This window comes from Trachurus japonicus, chromosome 21 (genome assembly GCF_045865225.1).
Source record: "Trachurus japonicus isolate A0001 chromosome 21, Traja_1.0".
NCBI lineage: Eukaryota > Metazoa > Chordata > Actinopteri > Carangiformes > Carangidae > Trachurus > Trachurus japonicus.
In genome coordinates this window covers 28,473,135-28,492,878 of record NC_140927.1, presented here as the reverse complement: position 1 = coordinate 28,492,878, position 19,744 = coordinate 28,473,135, and the positions used below count along the sequence as shown (strand labels likewise).

The 19,744-nt window shown below is 42.4% G+C and overlaps 4 protein-coding genes across 4 annotated transcripts; all 4 read left to right on the top strand.

Annotated features, from left to right (window-relative positions):
* The first annotated feature begins 1,884 nt into the window (after window positions 1-1,884).
* Window positions 1,885-3,159, top strand: LOC146965443 (trace amine-associated receptor 13c-like). Its single transcript, XM_085764791.1, has 2 exons — window positions 1,885-2,054; window positions 2,340-3,159. Exons 1-2 carry the CDS (start codon window positions 1,885-1,887, stop codon window positions 3,157-3,159), a joined length of 990 nt encoding a protein of 329 aa, XP_085620917.1.
* Window positions 3,160-5,280: 2,121 nt separating this feature from the next.
* On the top strand, window positions 5,281-6,541 carry LOC146965442 (trace amine-associated receptor 13c-like). Its single transcript, XM_085764792.1, has 2 exons — window positions 5,281-5,447; window positions 5,725-6,541. Exons 1-2 carry the CDS (start codon window positions 5,281-5,283, stop codon window positions 6,539-6,541), a joined length of 984 nt encoding a protein of 327 aa, XP_085620918.1.
* A 4,612-nt stretch (window positions 6,542-11,153) lies between these two features.
* LOC146965441 (trace amine-associated receptor 13c-like) lies at window positions 11,154-12,604 on the top strand. Its single transcript, XM_085765965.1, has 2 exons — window positions 11,154-11,323; window positions 11,785-12,604. The coding sequence occupies exons 1-2, from the start codon at window positions 11,154-11,156 to the stop codon at window positions 12,602-12,604; spliced, it is 990 nt and encodes a 329-aa protein (XP_085622091.1).
* A 5,653-nt stretch (window positions 12,605-18,257) lies between these two features.
* LOC146965440 (trace amine-associated receptor 13c-like) lies at window positions 18,258-19,530 on the top strand. The gene is made up of 2 exons (XM_085765879.1): window positions 18,258-18,427; window positions 18,711-19,530. The coding sequence occupies exons 1-2, from the start codon at window positions 18,258-18,260 to the stop codon at window positions 19,528-19,530; spliced, it is 990 nt and encodes a 329-aa protein (XP_085622005.1).
* Window positions 19,531-19,744: the final 214 nt, after the last annotated feature.

Here is a 19,744-nt window from a genome sequence, read left to right as displayed (position 1 = left end):
GTCCCAAATCCCTCACCAAATCTGTCAACAACTTCACACTCTCTATTGACAACACCTCCCTGACCCAGTTAACCTGGACAGCCTTCTTTCATTTAAAAAACATTGCCCGACTTCGTCCCTCCTTATGGCCTCTCATCCAGAACCCTCAATAAACTCCATGCGTCCAGAACGCCGCTGCCCGCCTGCTCACTCACACTTGCCCCTATGACCACATCACCCCCGTTCTCCAAAACCTTCACTGACTTCCTGTTCCCTACTGTATACATTTTAAAATCCTTCTTCTTACCTTCAAAGCACTTCAGAACCTGGCTCCCTCCTACCTCACTGACCTCCTTGACCTCCACTCTCCTAACCGCTGCCTCCGCTCCTCTGATGCAAACCTCCTGTCATTACCCTCCATGACCAAGCAATTAGACCCAAAGAATTGGTACAAACTGTCACTCAGAACCTCTATGAATTACATCACAAATCTAATAAGCAACAGCTGAGCCACAGCAAACAGCTAACTGGACTTTGTCTGTCCTAACCTATAAACCTGTGTCCTCCTTCACCCAAATGCTTGACAGTTTAAAGGAGGAGGTCTATAGAGATCATTTGTCCTGACCCTCTCATACAATCCACAGAAGCATGTTCTGAATTACTGCCCCAACACCTCTTTATGGTCATGGTAATAATAATACGTTCAGCCCATCTCATGGTTTGGTTTAGGCAACTTCTATATTAGGTTTATGGACAGATTAGGGTTTGTCTGTCCTTAAGGTTAGAAGTAGGGCTGCACAATTAATCATATTTTCATCGTCATCAGGATGTCAACATGCACGATAAACACATAACAAAAGGCTGCCTGCAATGTGATGAGTAAGTTTTATTTACAGGGGCCATGCCTTCACACTCACACACACCTGTAACCTAAGCTACACTGCTAAACGCACTGTAACAACAACGGCAGACTTCGGTCAGGTCCCTCAGATACCTACCGCACCTGAGATTTGGCATCGATCAACATATTTCTACGGAAACAACTTCTCAAGGTTAGTCAACTTATAATGGTTGTAATTTGTTTAGAACACGCAAGCTTTCCAAGCTTCTTCTCTGTTTTTGGTGTTACAGCACAGGTGTAGTATGTACTACAGCGTATTGAGTCATTTTCGGAAAGACGGAGAAACTATATGGTTAATATGCACACCTGAATATTTGCTTAATTATCGCAAATCATATCATCATCGCAATTTTGAACAGAGTCATTGCATATTTTGCTGATATGGTGCAGGCCTAGTTAGAAGACTGTTGTTGTCTTGGACACAATGATAAATATGCAGTTAAGGTTGTGGACTGGTCATGAATCAATGAAACAATAACAACTACCTTCTTATGAGAAATTCTGTCAAAGCTTAGTGTTTGGTATTGTGTCACCATTTCTAACCTTTAGCTAATGCTAGCATCATTGAGTTATGCTCCACACCAATGTTTGCGGAGAGCAAACGTGATAGCCGGTAACCAATGGAAACAGACATGTAACACAATTTACCCATTAAGTTACTTACTACCATCAAGTAAATTGCATTTAGAAGTTATGCTAGTTATGGGTCAATCTGGAGATGAACATATAGTTCTCCCCATAAACCATAGCAGTGTTGGCCTCAGGGTTGGACAGGGAGAGAAACTTGGCCTTGGACTAAACCAGTAGGGATGGCAGCATGAAGCACAGTAACAGAGCTGGTAGAAGCTTGATAGATTGATAGATATGACCACAGTATGACATACTCAGCATCCTGAGAGGATGGCAACTGAATATGGGAGGAGAGGGAAAGATATAAATGATCTGTACAACAGAGCTTCCCTTAGAAAGCTGTCAGAGCTCAGCAGCTTCTCCTCTCTCTGAATATGGAGGCACTGGAGGAAACTGAATTCTGTTTTTCCCAACTCAATAATTCCTGCAGGAGGATGATGTCTTTTCTGACTGAGGCCACACTCATTTACTGTCTGCTGAGCTTCATCACTGTGCTCACTGTGGTTCTGAACCTGCTGGTCATCATCTCTATCTCCCACTTCAGGCAGAAATAATATTTCTCTGCATGGTCGACAAAATGTCTGTTTTTTTAGTTCATGCTATGCAACATAATGTGGCATTTGAATTAATGATGAAAACGTTTTGATTTCCAGGCTCCAGTTAGATTAGCAAACTGCTTATTTGAAAATGTTCTTCTGCTGTAATGTATTTACATATATTGTTGCAGTACAGATAGCTAATAGGTGTAAATGTATGACCCCTGCTAACACTTATTTCTAACACTGCTACATGTAACAGTGTGTTCATTGTTGATGTTCACTCTTTTCAGGCAGCTCCACACCACCACCAACCTCCTCCTCCTCTCTCTGGCTGTTGCAGACTTCCTTGTTGGTTCCATGCAGATGCCAGCTGCAATCCTTCTCTTGGAAGGCTGCTGGATCCTGGGTGATGTTATGTGTGCTGTAAATTACTTTTTTGGTCACCTAGTTGTCAGTGTTTCAGTAGGAAACATGGTTCTTATATCAGTTGACCGCTATGTGGCAATTTGTGACCCCATGTTTTACTCCATCAAAGTTACCTTGAGAAGAGTTCAATATTGCGTTTGTCTGTGTTGGATGTTTTCAGCTGTGCACAGTAGTTGGATAATAAGGGATTTATTAAAAGAACCAGACAGGTATAAAACCTGTCATGGTGAGTGCACAATCATCAGTAGTTATGCTGAAGAAATTGTTGACCTCGTTGTGACGTTTTTAGGCCCCATTTTAGTCATTACACTTTTGTATCTGAGAGTATTTGTGGTGGCTGTGTCTCAGGCTCGTGCCATGCGTGCTCACATTGCAGTGGTCACTCTTCAGCATTCAGAGACGATAAAAAGTACGAAATCTGAAATGAAAGCAGCGAGAACTCTGGGTGTTGTAGTTGTTGTGTTTATTCTTTGCTCCTGTCCATTTTATTGTGTTGCTCTAACAGCTGTGAACAGCTCGATAAGAGTAACATCTGTAGCTGTTGAGTTGTGGTTTTTGTATTTTAACTCCTCTCTGAACCCTGTCATCTATGTCTCTTTCTACCCCTGGTTCAGAAAATCTATTAAACACATTGTTACACTTCAGATACTGCAGCCTGGCTCTAGTCAGGCCAGGTTCATGTAGAAAGCGATGCACTGAGCGAAACCGCTTATATTTCTGTGAAGGGAGAGTTATGTTGAGTCCAATAACCTGAATGTACATTGTTTAAAGGCTGCTGATTTAAAGAAATGCAGAAAAAGTACAACCTGAAGCTTTCACTCTTACTGTTTGTGACTGCATGTCTATGTAATCTGACAACCATAATCCTGTTTGAATGAGTGAAGTAAAAAAAAAAAAAGGTAATTATATAATAAAAACCATATTGGTAGGAGTTCATTCTCATAGTGGCACCCATAACATATCATATATATATACAGTATATATATACATACATGTCCTGAATGAAAACCAGGTTTTAGGGTACAGTAAGAGAATAGATCATATTTAATTATTTCAAAAGTCTAGTCTATTTCTATGAGCATATGCATTAAAACAAGGCTCCACCACAGTTCCCTGAGCCAGGCCATTGCCCTCACACAATCAGGGGGTAGGAGCTGCCCACTATATCAACCTTTACCACTCTAACACATACCCCACCCATCTCCCTTTTGAACACATAAAATAATACAAAAAGTCCTGGAGTTAGAGGGTTATGCACATACTCCTGAAATATCATCCAGAAAAGACCAACTCCATATCATAAGTGTTCCACACTCTAACAGGACTCACCACTAATCAATTCTAAAAATGAAGGCCCTTAAGGATTGATGTTCAGGTTTCCTGTTGGGATCCCAGCACTGGCAAGGGCCAGAAAAAGGACAGTCAACAGCTTGAACACCACCCACCTAATGATCGTGACATGCCCTCTACACACCTACCACACCATTGAAACTCCCCACACAGAATGAAGACCAAGAGAGCAGCCAAATATTTGACGTACAACTCAACATAGATAAAAGAGGAAGAACAGAATGTAGTCAAACAGAAATAATCCTCTGACGATAATCCAGTCAAATTGCAATTAGATTCCAAAAAATTGGTACAAACTGTTGTGTCAGAACCACAATGAATTACATCACAAATCTAATAAGCAATAGCTGCGCGGCTGCGCCACAGTAAACAGCTAACTGGACTTCTTCTGTCCTATCCTATAAACCCGTGTCCTCCTTCACCCAAATGTTTGACAGTTTAAAGTCGGAAAAACACGAGTTACGAGTTTCCTTGAACGCACCATAACAGTCCTCGTCCCTACGTCGCCACATTCACGGCGTCCCTTGGCTGCACACACAGCCCTGCATGCCGTTCTCTCTCCTCATTGGATAAAAACTGTAGGATACGATAAATGTTTTCTCCTCGGCTCAGAGCAGAGCAGAGTGACTGACGGGCGCATGACGTCTGTCCGACTACCCATTTCGCCAACCACCCATTTCTCCGACTCCGACCATACATTTCTTTATTTTTGCGTCATCAGTCCGACCTCCCACTTCTCCGACTTAAGTAGCCCTAACCCTTAACCTTACCCTAAACCTAACCTCAACACTGTAGAATGGGTAGTCGGAGAAATGAGCCGTCGGACTTGTGGGCAGTCGGACTGACGTATGCTCCCCGTGACTGACAGACCCGTGTTTCGGTTCAAACACTCTATGTAAGTGATTGCTGTCGGAAGATATAACTATTTAAGACTTATATTAACACAAATATATCACTTACTTCTGCTTTAAGGTTGTGGACTGGTCATGAATCAATGAAACAATAACAACTGCTTTCTTAGGCCAGGTAATACTGGGTAAGCTAACACTGTCATGTCTGCTATAGCCAGTCACCAATGGAAACAGACATGTAACACAATTTACCCATCAAGTTACTTGTGCATTTAGAAGTTATGCTAGTTCCGGGTCAATCTGCATCTTTTCAGATGATCATAGTTTTCCCCATTTTGATAAAACCATAGCTGAGTGTCGGCCTCAGGGTTGGACTGGGAGAGAAACTCAGCCTTGAAATAAACCAGTAGGGATGGCAGCATGAGGCACAGGAAAAGAGCTGGAAAAAGCTTGATGGATAGGGCCACAGTACAGTATGACGTACTCAGCATCCTGAGAGGATGAGAGTTGAATATGGGAGGAGAGGGAAAGATATAAATTATCTGTATGACAGAGCTTCCCTTAGAAAGCTGTCAGAGCTCAGCAGCTTCTCCTCTCTCTGAATATGGAGGTCCTGGAGGAAACTGAATTCTGTTTTTCCCAGCTCAACAACTCCTGCAGGAAGATAACCCTGCCAAATGAGGCTACACTCATTTACACTCTGCTGTCCCTCATCATTGTGCTCACTGTGGTTCTGAACCTGATGGTCATCATCTCTATCTCCCACTTCAGGCAGAGATAATATTTATCTACATGGCCTTCAAAATGTCTGTTTCTTAGTTCATGCTATGCAACATAATGTGACATTTGAATTAATGATGAAAACATTTCTGATTTACAGGTTCCAGTTAGATTAGTAAACTGCTCAATCGTAGCTGTAATGTTGTGATGTATTTATGTATATTGTTGCAGTACAGATCATTTGTGTAAAATGATGACGCCTGATAACACTTATTCTAAGAACTGTTATATATAACGGTGTGTTATTATTGATATTCTCTCTTTTCAGTCAGCTCCAGACCACCACCAACCTCCTCCTCCTCTCTCTGGCTGTTGCAGACTTCCTTGTTGGTTCAATTCTAATGCCAGTTGGAATCCTCTCCTTGGAAGGCTGCTGGTTTCTGGGTGATGTTATGTGTGCTGTGACTTACTTTTTGGGTTACTTCGTTGTCGGTGTTTCAGTAGGAAACATGGTTCTCATATCAATTGACAGATACATGGCAATTTGTGACCCCATGTTTTACTCCACCAAAGTTACTCTGAGAAAAGTTCAACTCTGTGTTTGTCTGTGTTGGATATTTTCTGCTGTTCACAGTAGTTGGATACTGAGGGATTTATTAAAACAACCAGACAGGTATAAAACCTGTCATGGTGAGTGCTCAAACATAAATACTTATGCTGAAGAAGTTCCTGACTTTGTTGTGAACGTTTTAGGCCCCATTTCAGTCATCACAATTCTGTATCTGAGAGTATTTGTGGTGGCTGTGTCACAGGCCCGTGCCATGCGCTCTCACATTGCAGCTGTCACACTTCAGCATTCAGAGACTGTAAAAAGTAACAAATCTGAAATCAAAGCAGCAAGGACTCTGGGTGTTGTAGTAGTTGTGTTTATTCTTTGCTACTGTCCATATCATTGCCTTGCTCTTGCAGCTGTGAACAGCTCATTTAGACCATCTGCAAACATTGAGTATACTATAATATATTTCAACTCTTCTCTGAACCCTGTGATCTATGTCTCTTTCTACCCTTGGTTCAGAAAATGTATTAAACACATTGTTACACTTCAGATACTGCAGCCTGGCTCCAGTCAGGCCAGTTTAATGTAGGCAGCGATAGACTGAGTGAACAAACTACTTATTTTTATATGAAGGTGGGAGTTATTCTTATGTTTTGTTCAATGAGCTAAGTATACATTGTTCAGTATCTGCAGAATTAAAGAAAATGCAAACAAAAGTACTGTATGATCAGAGTCAGAGTCCATTTCATTGTCATTCATAGTACATTTGCATGTACTGGAATGAAATTATGAAAACACAAGGCAGAAAGACAGAAACATCACTAAAAACTAAACGAAAAAGACTGACCAATATTTACAATAAATACAGTATATAAAAGGTTACAATGATAAATAAATATCTAAAAGAGATTTATTATGAAAGAAAAAGAAAAAACTGATACCTAAACGTCATTTCTATTGCACATATGCCTTCTTTTAAAAGTGCACTTGAAGTGATAGTTAAAATGTCTACAAAGTCCTGTGTGATCAAAAATGAATTTACAAACACACTTGTCTCCACCGAACAGCCTGAATATTTCACTCTTTCTGTTTGTGACTGTATGTCTCTGTAATCTGACAACCAAAATCCTGTTTGGATGTCTATAGTAAGGCCTTAAAACTCATTCCTGAATGAGAACCACCCTAACCCCCTTACCACTGTTATCCACTAATAATAACAGGATATGATTAATAGTGGTAACTAAACATTATTCTAGTTCTACATAGCGCTAATATGGGCTTTGTCAATGTTTCAAGCCAATCAAGGCTTTACCACAATATTATTGGACTGATCATTGCCCTCACAAAACCAGGGGATAAGAACTGCCAGACGTCCAGCCAATACAACTGTAACACATACCCCACTCATCTCCTTTGGAACACTTCAATTAATACCAAAAAGAAAACCAGCTAGTGCTGCATTTAGATTGCAATCCACATACCCCTGACCTATCATCAATAAAAGACTAACTCCATTTCGTACCTGTTGTGACCTCTCATGGCCTCCACAGCAGAAATGGAGGCCCTTAAAGGGATAGTTCACCCTAGAATGATATTTCGCTCATTATCTACTCACCCTCATGTTGACTAAGGGCTGGAAGAAGTTTCAGATTCCTCCGTGGCTTCTCTGAGTTACAGGGGGTCTCGGCATAGCAGTGCATGTCCATATAACGGTTGCAAAGGGACACCGGAGCTCTTCGTAAAAAAACACACACAAAAAAAACATCCAAATACCTCCATGATGCTCGTATGTAATGTCCGTCTTGTGCTGAAGCCCCAAATTGCGTAATTGTCCCGAAAAAAATTAAATAAGTCTATATTTTAAGCTTGTTTGTAGCGGAAGCTTCTCGAAGCTCCTCTTCCTGGTCCGCCCAAATCTCGCGTGATTCGCAGTAACCGCACTGACGCATGCTGACGCCGGCGCAAATCACGCGAGCTTTGGACGGACCAGGAAGAGGAGCTTCGAGAAGCTTCCGCTACAAACAAGCTTAAAATATAGACTTATTTAATTTTTTTCGGGACAATTACGCAATTTGGGGCTTCAGCACAAGACGGACATTACATACGAGCAGCATGGAGGTATTTGGATGTTTTTTTGTGTGTGTTTTTTTACGAAGAGCTCCGGTGTCCCTTTGCAACCGTTATATGGACATGCACTGCTATGCCGAGACCCCCTGTAACTCAGAGAAGCCACGGAGGAATCTGAAACTTCTTCCAGCCCTTAGTCAACATGAGGGTGAGTAGATAATGAGCGAAATATCATTCTAGGGTGAACTATCCCTTTAAAGATTGATGTTAAGGGAAATCAATATTAACCGCTAAAGGCCAGAACAAGGCTAGTCCAACAGCTTGGGCACCACCCACCTAATGACCCTGACACACCTACTACATACCAGCCAAATGGAAACTCCCCACACAGAATGAGACACCAAACCAGCAGCCATATCTTTGAAGAAGGAGAACAGGATGCAGCCATACAGAGATAATCAGCTGATGATAACCCAGTCAAATATGTAATTAGGCCCAAAGGATTGGTACAAACTGTGGTCTCATATCCACAATGAATTACATCACAAGTCTAATAAGCAAAATGTTGAGCTCCAGCTCACAGCTAACTGGACTTCCCATAAACCTATGTCCTCCTTAGCCTACATGACTGTCAGTTTAAAGGAGGAGGTCTATTTGTCCTGACCATCTCATGCAATCCACAGAAGCAAGTTCTGCATTGGTGCCCCAACACCGTTCTATGTACAACTGTTTGTACAACCTTTTTCAATAAAGTTAATTGAAAAGAAAAATAGTGCCCGAAAACCATATGGTCATGGTTACAATAATAAATTCAGCTTATGTCATTGTTTGGTTTGGTTTGGTTAAAAGCCAGCTGCCTGCTAGCATTGTGCCTGCTGTGCTGCCGCAAACATTTCCTGCTCTGGCTGGGCCGCAGCCTTCATGTCCCCCTTCAGCTGGCCGCAGCCTTCAAGTACCCCTCTGGCTGGGCATCAGCATCCATGTCCCCTATCTGCGGTGAGGCAGTCGGTGGTCCAGCCGACTCCTGCTCCCCGTGCCTCGTCAGTGGTCCGACCGACTCTTGCTCCCCGTGCCTCGTCAGTGGTCCGGCCGACGCCTGCTCCCCGTGCCTCGTCAGTGGTCCGACTGACTCTTGCTCCCCGTGCCTCATCAGTGGTCCGGCCGACGCCTGCTCCCCGTGCCTTGTTGGCAGTTCGGCCAACTCCAGTGCTGCAGCTCCCCCTGGCACCCTCTTCAGAGCTGCAGCGTCCTCCGGCGTCGGGGGTCCCGGCAGACGCCACTCCCGTTCCGGCGTCGGGGGTCCCGGCAGACGCCACTCCCGTTCCGGCGTCGGGGGTCCGGCAGACGGCACTCATGTTCCAGCGTCGGCGATCCCGGCTGGCGCCACCCCTGTTCCCTGTGTCCAGCAGGAGGCCTGTCCTGCTTCTGATTCCAGTGTCCAGCAGGAAGCCCGTCCGGCTCCTGAGGACAAAACAACTCTGTCTCGTAATAAGAAATATATATTATCTAATAAAATAGCCCCACTTTAAAAAATAAATAAATAAATAAATAGTTCCACCTCTCTGGACGTTAGCGCTGCATGTCGTCTACCTCTGCTTTTTTTCAGATGAAAGTCACTGCTCAATCCACTCATCCCCAGAGGTGAAGGTTAATCATGTGAACTGATGACCTTATATCTTTTAAGAAGCACATTCAGAATGTTGCAAAAAGTTGTTAAAGGGACAACGAGGAGTTTTGGAAAAGCGAAGCGTTTTCACACTACATGTATGAGCCTCCGCGCACACCGTGAAATTCTTTGACCGGCGCAAGGCAAACTCATGTTTTCATTCAACAATAACTAAAGTCAGAGGTTCGAAGACGATCAGATACCGTCGTAGTTCCGACATGACTCGCCACGAAACCGAAAGTAAAAAAAGCTGGTCAGCTCGACCAGCATCTCCGCCACCACTAATAATAACAAAATAACGATAGAGACAAAATGATATATTTATCGAAAATGGGCCCATTAACAAGTGTGGGTAGCGTAGATTTATCCACATTAACGTGAGACTTTTTTATAACCAAATAGAAACTCCTCGTTGTCCCTTTAAAAATAATTTTAAAAATATATTTTTTAAGAGTATGTTCCAATTTATAAAATCGAAAGCACGGAAGAGGATTAGGGCCACTGAGAAAAAGAAAAGTGAGTTATGACTTTTTTTTCTCTGAGAATTCTGAGATTAAAGCAAGGGGGCAGTTGTCGGTCTGAGAAGTGAAGCTCACTTCCGCGTTCAAAAAGCTGCAATCCCCTCGGCTGTCGCTGGGGGCTGGCTCCAGAAGGGAGCAACTCCAACTGAGCCCCATGTTAAAATAGCCGATTTTACAGCTTAAAAAAACATATTTACAGCCTGGTACATTTCATTTTTTTGGTCTCAACCGATAGTTTCTACCCCCGCACACACTCTGAGGGGGGTGAATTTTTTTTAAACTCTACCGTTTTACTATTATTAGGTTTAAAGTTCTGGCCAATTAGGGCGCAGAACCGTTGAGTGACAGGTCCGGAGGCCGCTGCTTCGAGGCCAGTGGGCGGGCTCTCGGCCGGCCAACGGCCGCACCGCTCCAAATATGGCAAGTAGAATCCAACATGGCGCGGTTCAAACCCCCGTAGTAGCGGCACAAAACAGACTCCCCCAAACCAATGGGTGACGTCACGGACGCTACGTCCATTCTTTTTACAGTCTATGGATTAAAGTCAGAATACTGAACTTTGTTCTGATGGTATTTTATGAAGGTCTTTGCTGGTTTTAGCAGGTCACCATGTTTTGGGTTTTACTGATGAGAGTTTGGCATCTTTTTATTTTACCTTTGCATTCATCGTGACGTTGTACTTATCAACAGGTAAGACCAGTTGGGGTTGTGACTGTGACCAGTTTGAAATTGGAAATTTAGTTTGATCTTGTATTGAGCAACACCTGCAAATTAGTCACTCGCCTTTGATTGGAGCATATACAGACTAATACAGTGTGATGTAATCAGGCTTCTGAATAGTTAAAATTTAAATATGGGAGGGGAGGAAGAAATAAATAAATGATCTGCATGACAAAGAAAGCTTTGAGAAAGCTGTCAGAGCTCAGCAGCTTCTCCTCTCTCTGAACATGGACGTTCTGGAGGAAGATGAACTCTGCTTCCCAGAGCTCAACAATTCCTGCAGGAGGACGGCACCCTCTCCAACTGAGGCTACACTCATTTACACGCTGCTGTCCCTCATCATTGTGCTCACTGTGGTTCTGAACCTGCTGGTCATCATCTCTATCTCCCACTTCAGGCAGAGATAATATTTCTCTACATGGCCTACAAAATGTCTGTTTTTTCGTTCATGCTGTGCATCATACTGTGAGATTTTAACTAATGATGAAAATGTTTATGATTTACAGGTTTCAGTTAGAGTTAATTTGAAAATGTTCTTACAACTGTAATGACGCAGTTTTTTGATATTCTCTCTTTTCAGGCAGCTCATCACCTCTTTGTCTCATTTCAGGCAGAGATACATATTTCTCAGAATGATGTACAAAATGTTTATATTTTTGTTTCTTCCATGCAACATAATGTGACATTTAGGTTACTGGGTTGAAGAATTCACAGAAATAGTGTTATCTTGTTGAATTCAATCTAGTCATTTGAACATGCTTTTACAGTTTTAACACTGATGTGTTTCAACATATTAACATTTATTTCACAACTGATGCATTTAACAGTGTGCTCATTGTTGATATTTTCTCTTTTTAGGCAGCTTCACACCACCACCAATCTCCTCCTCCTCTCTCTGGCTGTTGCAGACTTCCTTGTTGGTTTGATGCAGATGCCGTCTGAAATCCTCCTCATGCAGAGCTGCTGGATCCTGGGTGATGCTATGTGTGCTGCGATTTATTTTTTAAGTTTCCTTGTTGTCAGTGTTTCAGTTGGAAGCATGGTTCTCATATCAGTTGATCGCTATGCAGCAATTTGTGACCCCATGTTTTACTCCACCAAGGTTACTCTGAGGAGAGTTCAACTCTGTGTTTGTCTGTGTTGGATGTTTTCTGCTGTGCACAGTAGTTGGATGATGAGGGATTTCCTCAAACACCCAGAGAGGTATAGAGTCTGTCATGGAGAGTGTGTAGTAATAAGTGATCCTGCTGAAGGAATTGTTGATCTTGTTGTGACCTTTTTAGGCCCCATTCTCGTCATTACAATTTTGTATCTGAGAGTATTTGTGGTGGCTGTGTCTCAGGCTCGTGCCATGCGCTCTCACATTGTAGCTGTCACACTTCAGCATTCAGAGACTATAAAAAGTAAGAAATCTGAACTAAAAGCAGCGAGGACTCTGGGTATTGTAATATTAGTGTTTCTTCTGTGCTGCTGTCCATATTATATTGTTGCTATTGCAATTGTGAACAGCTCAGTAGGGACATCATCTACAGCCACTGAGACTTGGTTGTTGTATTTCAACTCCTGTCTGAACCCTGTGATATATGTTTTTTTCTACCCCTGGTTCCGAAAAGCCATTAAAAACATTATTACACTTCAGATACTGCAGCCTGGCTCCAGTCAGGCAAAAATGATGTAAAAGTATGAAAGTGACAGACAAGCTGAGATAATTTCTGTGTCATTGAAAGTGACATTGTTCTTATTTATCCTGCACTTCTGCAAAGTATGGAGAATTAACATTAATAACATTAACATGGGGAAAACACTGTATGGTGGTTAAATACAAATTTATTTGAAGCCCAGCTGTCTCCTGCAGCAGAAAGCCTAGCATGTAATGTGTCAAAGGATCAGTATGTTTTTGTCACATCTGATACTATCGTCACTTTTTTTTATTATACCATTACATTTGTGATGGATTATAATCTGTCAAACAGGCTACTTGATAATTTGACTGATTTTTTCAGTGTATTCATAGACACGTCAGTATAAACTGTTGTTCCCCTCCACCCTCCCTCTGCAGCTAAAGCCTCACTGTGCTGTGTATTGATGAAACCATGACACTGTCCCTGGTGCTGAAATAACAGTGCTACACCAACACCTCCCCTGGTATGAAATTGTCTGTAAAGCAAATATCAAGTTCTCTCAGGATATTTTGAGAAACATATTGTAGTAATGTTCACAGCAACCATATTTTCCTTAAGAAGTACTTGCTGTTAAGAGTTAAATGCTGCGTAGTAATGCTTGAGTTTCATCACTACCACAAATAGAATTTAAGAAAATACAGGCAAATAGACAACACACCGACAACTTCAGAAAACATCTTTATCAGTTTGAATGTGAAAATATGAAAAATATGTTAAAACCACTAGGACTCTTTGTAGATCTACTCAAATTACCCAACAGTCTCTCTGACAGAAATCCTCTGCTGTCATGACTGGCTCTCTCAGCAGTACAAGGGGTTTGCCCACTGCCTTTACAGAGCATGAGAAGACAATTCTCCACTGAGATGATACAAAATAATTAACCTTATCTGCTGTTCTTGAAAACCCCTTCTATTGACAAACTGGCCAAATCAAGGTGTACAAAGCTTTCAAAGACTTTCTCAAAAAGCTGTTAATTCCTGTCAAAGGTGCACAGACAGACTTATGAATACTTTACAATATAGAGTGATTGGCAAAGCACAAGAAATGGCCATGGTGCTCCCTCTACAGGTATTTTCAACCCAGTAGTCCTGTCCTAAGGTTTGCACTGTACATGTTTATAGAACATAACAAGCCACAAATCAGTGTTTAGTTTGAAGGAGCCTTGTAATATTGAGGCTATGTACTGGTTTCAGCCAGTCATCTATTTATTAAACTTTGCTTTGATCATTAAGTCATACTTAACATTGTCAACAGGTAAGATCATTTGTGTGAGAAATTTGAAAATTGCAGACTCAGTTTGATCTGGTTAAGATTGAGAAACACTAGTCAATAGATAATTATATATGAGGTGCAACATATTGATAGACAGACTGATGTAGCCAAAGAGTTACATAATCAGGCTTCTGAATGAATAAATAAATAATTCACCCAGCCTAACAAGTCCTGCAGAAAGACAATACTCTTGCTGACTGAGACCTCACTCATTTTCAGTTTGTTGTCCTTCATCGTTTTGCCCACTACAGCCATTAAGATTTGGCTGTTGTATTTCAGCTCCTGTCTGAACCCTGTGATTTATGTCTCTTTCTACCCCGGTTCAAAAAAATCAATTAAACGCATTGTTACACTACAATGCAGCCTGGCTTCAGTCAGGCCAGGTTAATGTAGTAAACGATGGGATGAGTGAAACCAGTCATTTTCCTGTGATGGGGGACTTATTCATAATCAGGCAACATGGACAATCTTTCTTATTAGTATGAATTCATTGTCATAGTGTCACCCATCACCTATTATGATGCTATCTAAAACTCAGTCCTGAATGAGAACCAGATTTTAGAGTGCAGTAAAAGTATAGATTGTATTTATTTACTTCCAAAACAAACATTGTTACCACTGTTATCCACTAATAATAACAGGATATTTCCACGACAATATGATAAATAGTGGTAACTAAACATTACTCTAGTTCTACATAGCACTAATATGGGCTTTGTCAATGGTTCAAGCCAATCAAGGCTCCACCACAGTATTCTTGGACTGATCATTGCCCTTACAAGATAATGTCCACCAATACAACTAAAACGCATACCCCACTCATCTCCTTTGGAACACTTCAATTAATACCAAAAAGAAAACCAACTAGTCCTGATTTAGAGTGTAATCCACATACCCCTGACCTATCATTCAGAAAAGACAAACTCCATTTCGTACCTGCTGTGACCTCTCATGGCCTCCACACCAGAAATTGAGGCCCTTTAGGATTGATGTTAAGGGAAACCAGCATTAACTGCTAAAGGCCAGAACAAGGCTAGTCCAACAGCTTGGGCACCACCCACCTAATGACCCTGACACACCCCCTTCATACCAGCCAAATGGAAACTCCCCACACAGAATGAGACACCAAACCAGCAGCCATATCTTTGAAGAAGGAGAACAGGATGCAGCCATACAGAGATAATCCACTGATGATAACCCAGTCAAATATGCAATTATGCCCAAAGGATTGGTACAAACTGTGGCCACATATTACATCACAAATCTAATAAGCAATACGTTGAGCTACAGCAAACAGCTAACTGGACTTCCCATAAACCTGTGTCCTCCTTCACCTACATGACTGTCAGTTTAAAGGAGGAGGTCTATCTATTTAATTTGTCCTGACCCTCTGATACAATCCACAGAAGCAAGTACTGCATTAGTGCCCCAACACCTCCTTATGGTCATGGTTACAAAAATGAGCTGATGCCTATTGGTTTGGTTTGGTTTGGTTTGGTTGAAAGCCAATATATAGAAACATTTACTGTGCACTGTGCAGTCATAGGTAACAATGGGCAAGCTAATGCTATCCTGCCTGCTGTAGCCATAACCAATGGAAACAGACTCAGTGTCTGAAAGTATGTTGCACCCCCCTCCCACCCCCCCTAACAGGCCTTTGCCTTTCTTTTTTTTCTCCTGTGTTGGGCATTGGGCAGTGCAGCCAAAGAAGTTTGGGAACTGCTGCTTTAGATGGTCAAAGTGTTCTCCATTTTGAAGACGTCAAACTTTTTCAACTGCCTTCAGAGTTGGGCCCAATTCCAATCTGACCCTTTATGAACTCACTGACTTAAGCCTGGTTTATGGTTCTGCGTCGCGGCGACGGCATAGCTACTTAGTCGACGTGGACCCCTATGCCATAGCCTGACGCGCACCTCCAAAAAATCCTGACTCCGCGTCGCGTTGATGCATAGTGACGCGAACCGCAAGGACTGTGATTGATCCGCTCAGAACGTCAGTGTGGTAAATTCACCCGATCTCAGCCTCGACTGGTTTAGTGGTCGGACAGTCCACCTCTACAAACGTCTTCTTCGTCGCCTGCGCTTCAACATTTGCAATAAAAGCATTTGTTTTTCAGTTGCCATTGTTTACTGTGACTGGAAGAAGACCAAGGAAACCGATACCACACAAAGACACTTGACACGTGAATTGCAGAGCAACGTGTTCCCTCGACGCATAACTTCGAATGCTCAATGATGGCGTCGGGTTTACGCCATAGGTATGCCGTCGACGGAACGTGGAAGCATAGACCATGGCTTTAGAGTCGCGTTCACGGGAAGTCCGTGAGTGTGTGAGGGCTGTTCCATTGTCAGATCAATCAATCAATCAATCAATTTGTTTATTTCGGGCATGTCAATTTAAATCATCATCATCACACTTCATCATCTTCGTTCAAATAATACAATACACATGGCCGAAAGGGAAAGCGGGAGAAGCAAAAGCTTATCTAGTCCCGCCCCCATTACCCACAGAATAAGAATATTTGTCATACATATATCATCAAGTCAGTGAGTCAGTGAATGAACCCTTTCTGCCCGTTTACCGTAAGTCAGCACCGAAGCTGACTTACAGTGGGTACTAGTTTCATTTGGACGTTTCCTTCACGGAAAGCGTGATTCACGCGTTGCGTGAAATTGTAGGTCACATTATAGCCACTAGGTGGAAGCATCGTACTGAGATGCAGCTCAAAAGATTTTGGGATAATTCCACGTTTGAGCACAACGTAGCTGCAATGGAGAGTGGCGCTGTTCATAGGCCATAGGCTACTTAATTTGCAGCTGTGGTCGAGAGAGCTAGAGAGTGAATGGAGAGAGGGACCGCTACGCCGGTGAATCAGATCCATGTTGTTGTTTTTTATTGTATCACAGTGGTTACAGTAGCCTACGTTCAACAGGGTCATTGGTTCTCAACCTTTTGGGGGTCCTGGACCCCTCCATATTTTTGATCTCTCCTGTAGCCTGGCCGGGTCTGGCTCCAAGTTTGAGCAAATTGTCTCATATCTATTTTCAGCAAGTTCTGGTGAATGTAACAATCCACTCAGCGGACGATCGCTCGTTTAAACAGTTTCTAAGCTGTTTCGTCCGTGCCAGCAGCCTGGACCCGATGCGGCTGGACTCACGAGCGGAGCATTAATACACATCTGTCAGCAGCTGCTCCAAACACACAATTTGAAGGGACAGATTAGATGCTGATTTTGTTAACAGCAGGGATGCAAACACCGCGCCGAAAAGCGAAACTCGCTTTTTTCATGACCAATTAGGTGACTTGTGTGAAGCTGGGGTCAGTAAAATGTTTTTCTAACAGGCTGACAGTGACAATCACGTGAAACTGAGGCGAACTCATTCATGGTTGTCTGATTATACTGGTAACAGCCTACCTCCAATGTAGACGCGAGACATGAGCGCTCATTAAAGCGGCGCATAGCCGCGTGCAGTCGATGCGACGGCGACACCGTTTTTTCCCCCCCTGCATGTCCGTGGAGCTGTGCGCCGTGGACATGCACGGTTCCCTACGTTGCTGTGTCAGGCAGGTGTTTCCACGGAGCTCTGCCCCGTTTCAGAGGTGAAGGAACCCCTAGTAAGTGGAAAGACGTCGCCTCCGCGATGTAGAATGTGTTCAATTCAAAAACGCATGGTAACGAAAAACGAGAAATTACGTGGTTGGCACTCAATGAGTTAATTATCACAAGTCATATCATCATCGCAATATTGAACTTGTGTCATCGCACATCGGATATTTTGCTGATATGGTGCAGGCCTAGTTAGAAGACTGTTGTTGTCTTGGATACAATGATAAATATGCAGTTAAGGTTGTGGACTGGTCATGACTCAATGAAACAATAACAACTACCTTCTTATGAGAAATTCTGTCAAAGCCTGGTGTTTGGTATTTTGTCACCATTTCTAACCTTTAGCTATAATGCTAGCATCATTGAGTTATCCCACTTGGTGTCTGCTGTAGCCAGTAACCAATGGAAACAGACATGTGACACAATTTACCCATCAAGTTACTTATGCATTTAGAAGTTATGCTAGTTATGGGTCAATCTGGAGATGAACATATAGTTCTCCCCATAAACCATAGCAGTGTTGGCCTCAGGGTTGGACTGGGAGAGAAACTCAGCCTTGGACTAAACCAGTAGGGATGGCAGCATGAAGCACAGTAACAGAGCTGGTAGAAGCTTGATAGATTGATAGATATGACCACAGTATGACATACTCAGCATCCTGAGAGGATGAGAGTTGAATATGGGAGGAGAGGGAAAGATATAAATGATCTGTACGACAGAGCTTCCCTTCGAAAGCTGTCAGAGCTCAGCAGCTTCTCCTCTCTCTGAATATGGAGGCACTGGAGGAAACTGAATTCTGTTTTTCCCAGCTCAACAATTCCTGCAGGAGGACAATGTCTTTTCTGACTGAGGCCACACTCATTTACTGTCTGCTGAGCTTCATCACTGTGCTCACTGTGGTTCTGAACCTGCTGGTCATCATCTCTATCTCCCACTTCAGGCAGAAATAATATTTCTCTGCATGGTCGACAAAATGTCTGTTTTTTAGTTCATGCCATGCAACATAATGTGGCATTTGAATTAATGATGAAAATATTTTGATTTCCAGGCTTCAGTTAGATTAGCAAACTGCTTATTGAAAATGTTCTTCTGCTGTAATGTATTTACATATATTGTTGCAGTACAGATAGCTAATAGGTGTAAATGTATGACCCCTGCTAACACTTATTTCTAACACTGCTACATGTAACAGTGTGTTCATTGTTGATGTTCACTCTTTTCAGGCAGCTCCACACCACCACCAACCTCCTCCTCCTCTCTCTGGCTGTTGCAGACTTCCTTGTTGGTTCCATGCAGATGCCAGCTGCAATCCTTCTCTTGGAAGGCTGCTGGATCCTGGGTGATGTTATGTGTGCTGTAAATTACTTTTTTGGTTACCTAGTTGTCAGTGTTTCAGTAGGAAACATGGTTCTTATATCAGTTGACCGCTATGTGGCAATTTGTGACCCCATGTTTTACTCCACCAAAGTTACCTTGAGAAGAGTTCAATATTGCGTTTGTCTGTGTTGGATGTTTTCAGCTGTGCACAGTAGTTGGATAATAAGGGATTTATTAAAAGAACCAGACAGGTATAAAACCTGTCATGGTGAGTGCACAATCATCAGTAGTTATGCTGAAGAAATTGTTGACCTCGTTGTGACGTTTTTAGGCCCCATTTTAGTCATTACACTTTTGTATCTGAGAGTATTTGTGGTGGCTGTGTCTCAGGCTCGTGCCATGCGTGCTCACATTGCAGTGGTCACTCTTCAGCATTCAGAGACGATAAAAAGTACGAAATCTGAAATGAAAGCAGCGAGAACTCTGGGTGTTGTAGTTGTTGTGTTTATTCTTTGCTCCTGTCCATTTTATTGTGTTGCTCTAACAGCTGTGAACAGCTCGATAAGAGTAACATCTGTAGCTGTTGAGTTGTGGTTTTTGTATTTTAACTCCTCTCTGAACCCTGTCATCTATGTCTCTTTCTACCCCTGGTTCAGAAAATCTATTAAACACATTGTTACACTTCAGATACTGCAGCCTGGCTCTAGTCAGGCCAGGTTCATGTAGAAAGCGATGCACTGAGCGAAACCGCTTATATTTCTGTGAAGGGAGAGTTATGTTGAGTCCAATAACCTGAATGTACATTGTTTAAAGGCTGCTGATTTAAAGAAATGCAGAAAAAGTACAACCTGAAGCTTTCACTCTTACTGTTTGTGACTGCATGTCTATGTAATCTGACAACCATAATCCTGTTTGAATGAGTGAAGTAAAAAAAAAAAAA

Coding starts and splice junctions, on each gene's coding strand:
- LOC146965443 (XM_085764791.1), top strand. CDS start 1,885: ATGGAGGCACTGGAGGAAACTGAATTCTGTTTTTCCCAACTCAATAAT. Junction 2,055..2,339: donor ATCTCTATCTCCCACTTCAG/GCAGAAATAATA, acceptor CACTCTTTTCAG/GCAGCTCCACACCACCACCA.
- LOC146965442 (XM_085764792.1), top strand. CDS start 5,281: ATGGAGGTCCTGGAGGAAACTGAATTCTGTTTTTCCCAGCTCAACAAC. Junction 5,448..5,724: donor ATCTCTATCTCCCACTTCAG/GCAGAGATAATA, acceptor CTCTCTTTTCAG/TCAGCTCCAGACCACCACCA.
- LOC146965441 (XM_085765965.1), top strand. CDS start 11,154: ATGGACGTTCTGGAGGAAGATGAACTCTGCTTCCCAGAGCTCAACAAT. Junction 11,324..11,784: donor ATCTCTATCTCCCACTTCAG/GCAGAGATAATA, acceptor TTCTCTTTTTAG/GCAGCTTCACACCACCACCA.
- LOC146965440 (XM_085765879.1), top strand. CDS start 18,258: ATGGAGGCACTGGAGGAAACTGAATTCTGTTTTTCCCAGCTCAACAAT. Junction 18,428..18,710: donor ATCTCTATCTCCCACTTCAG/GCAGAAATAATA, acceptor CACTCTTTTCAG/GCAGCTCCACACCACCACCA.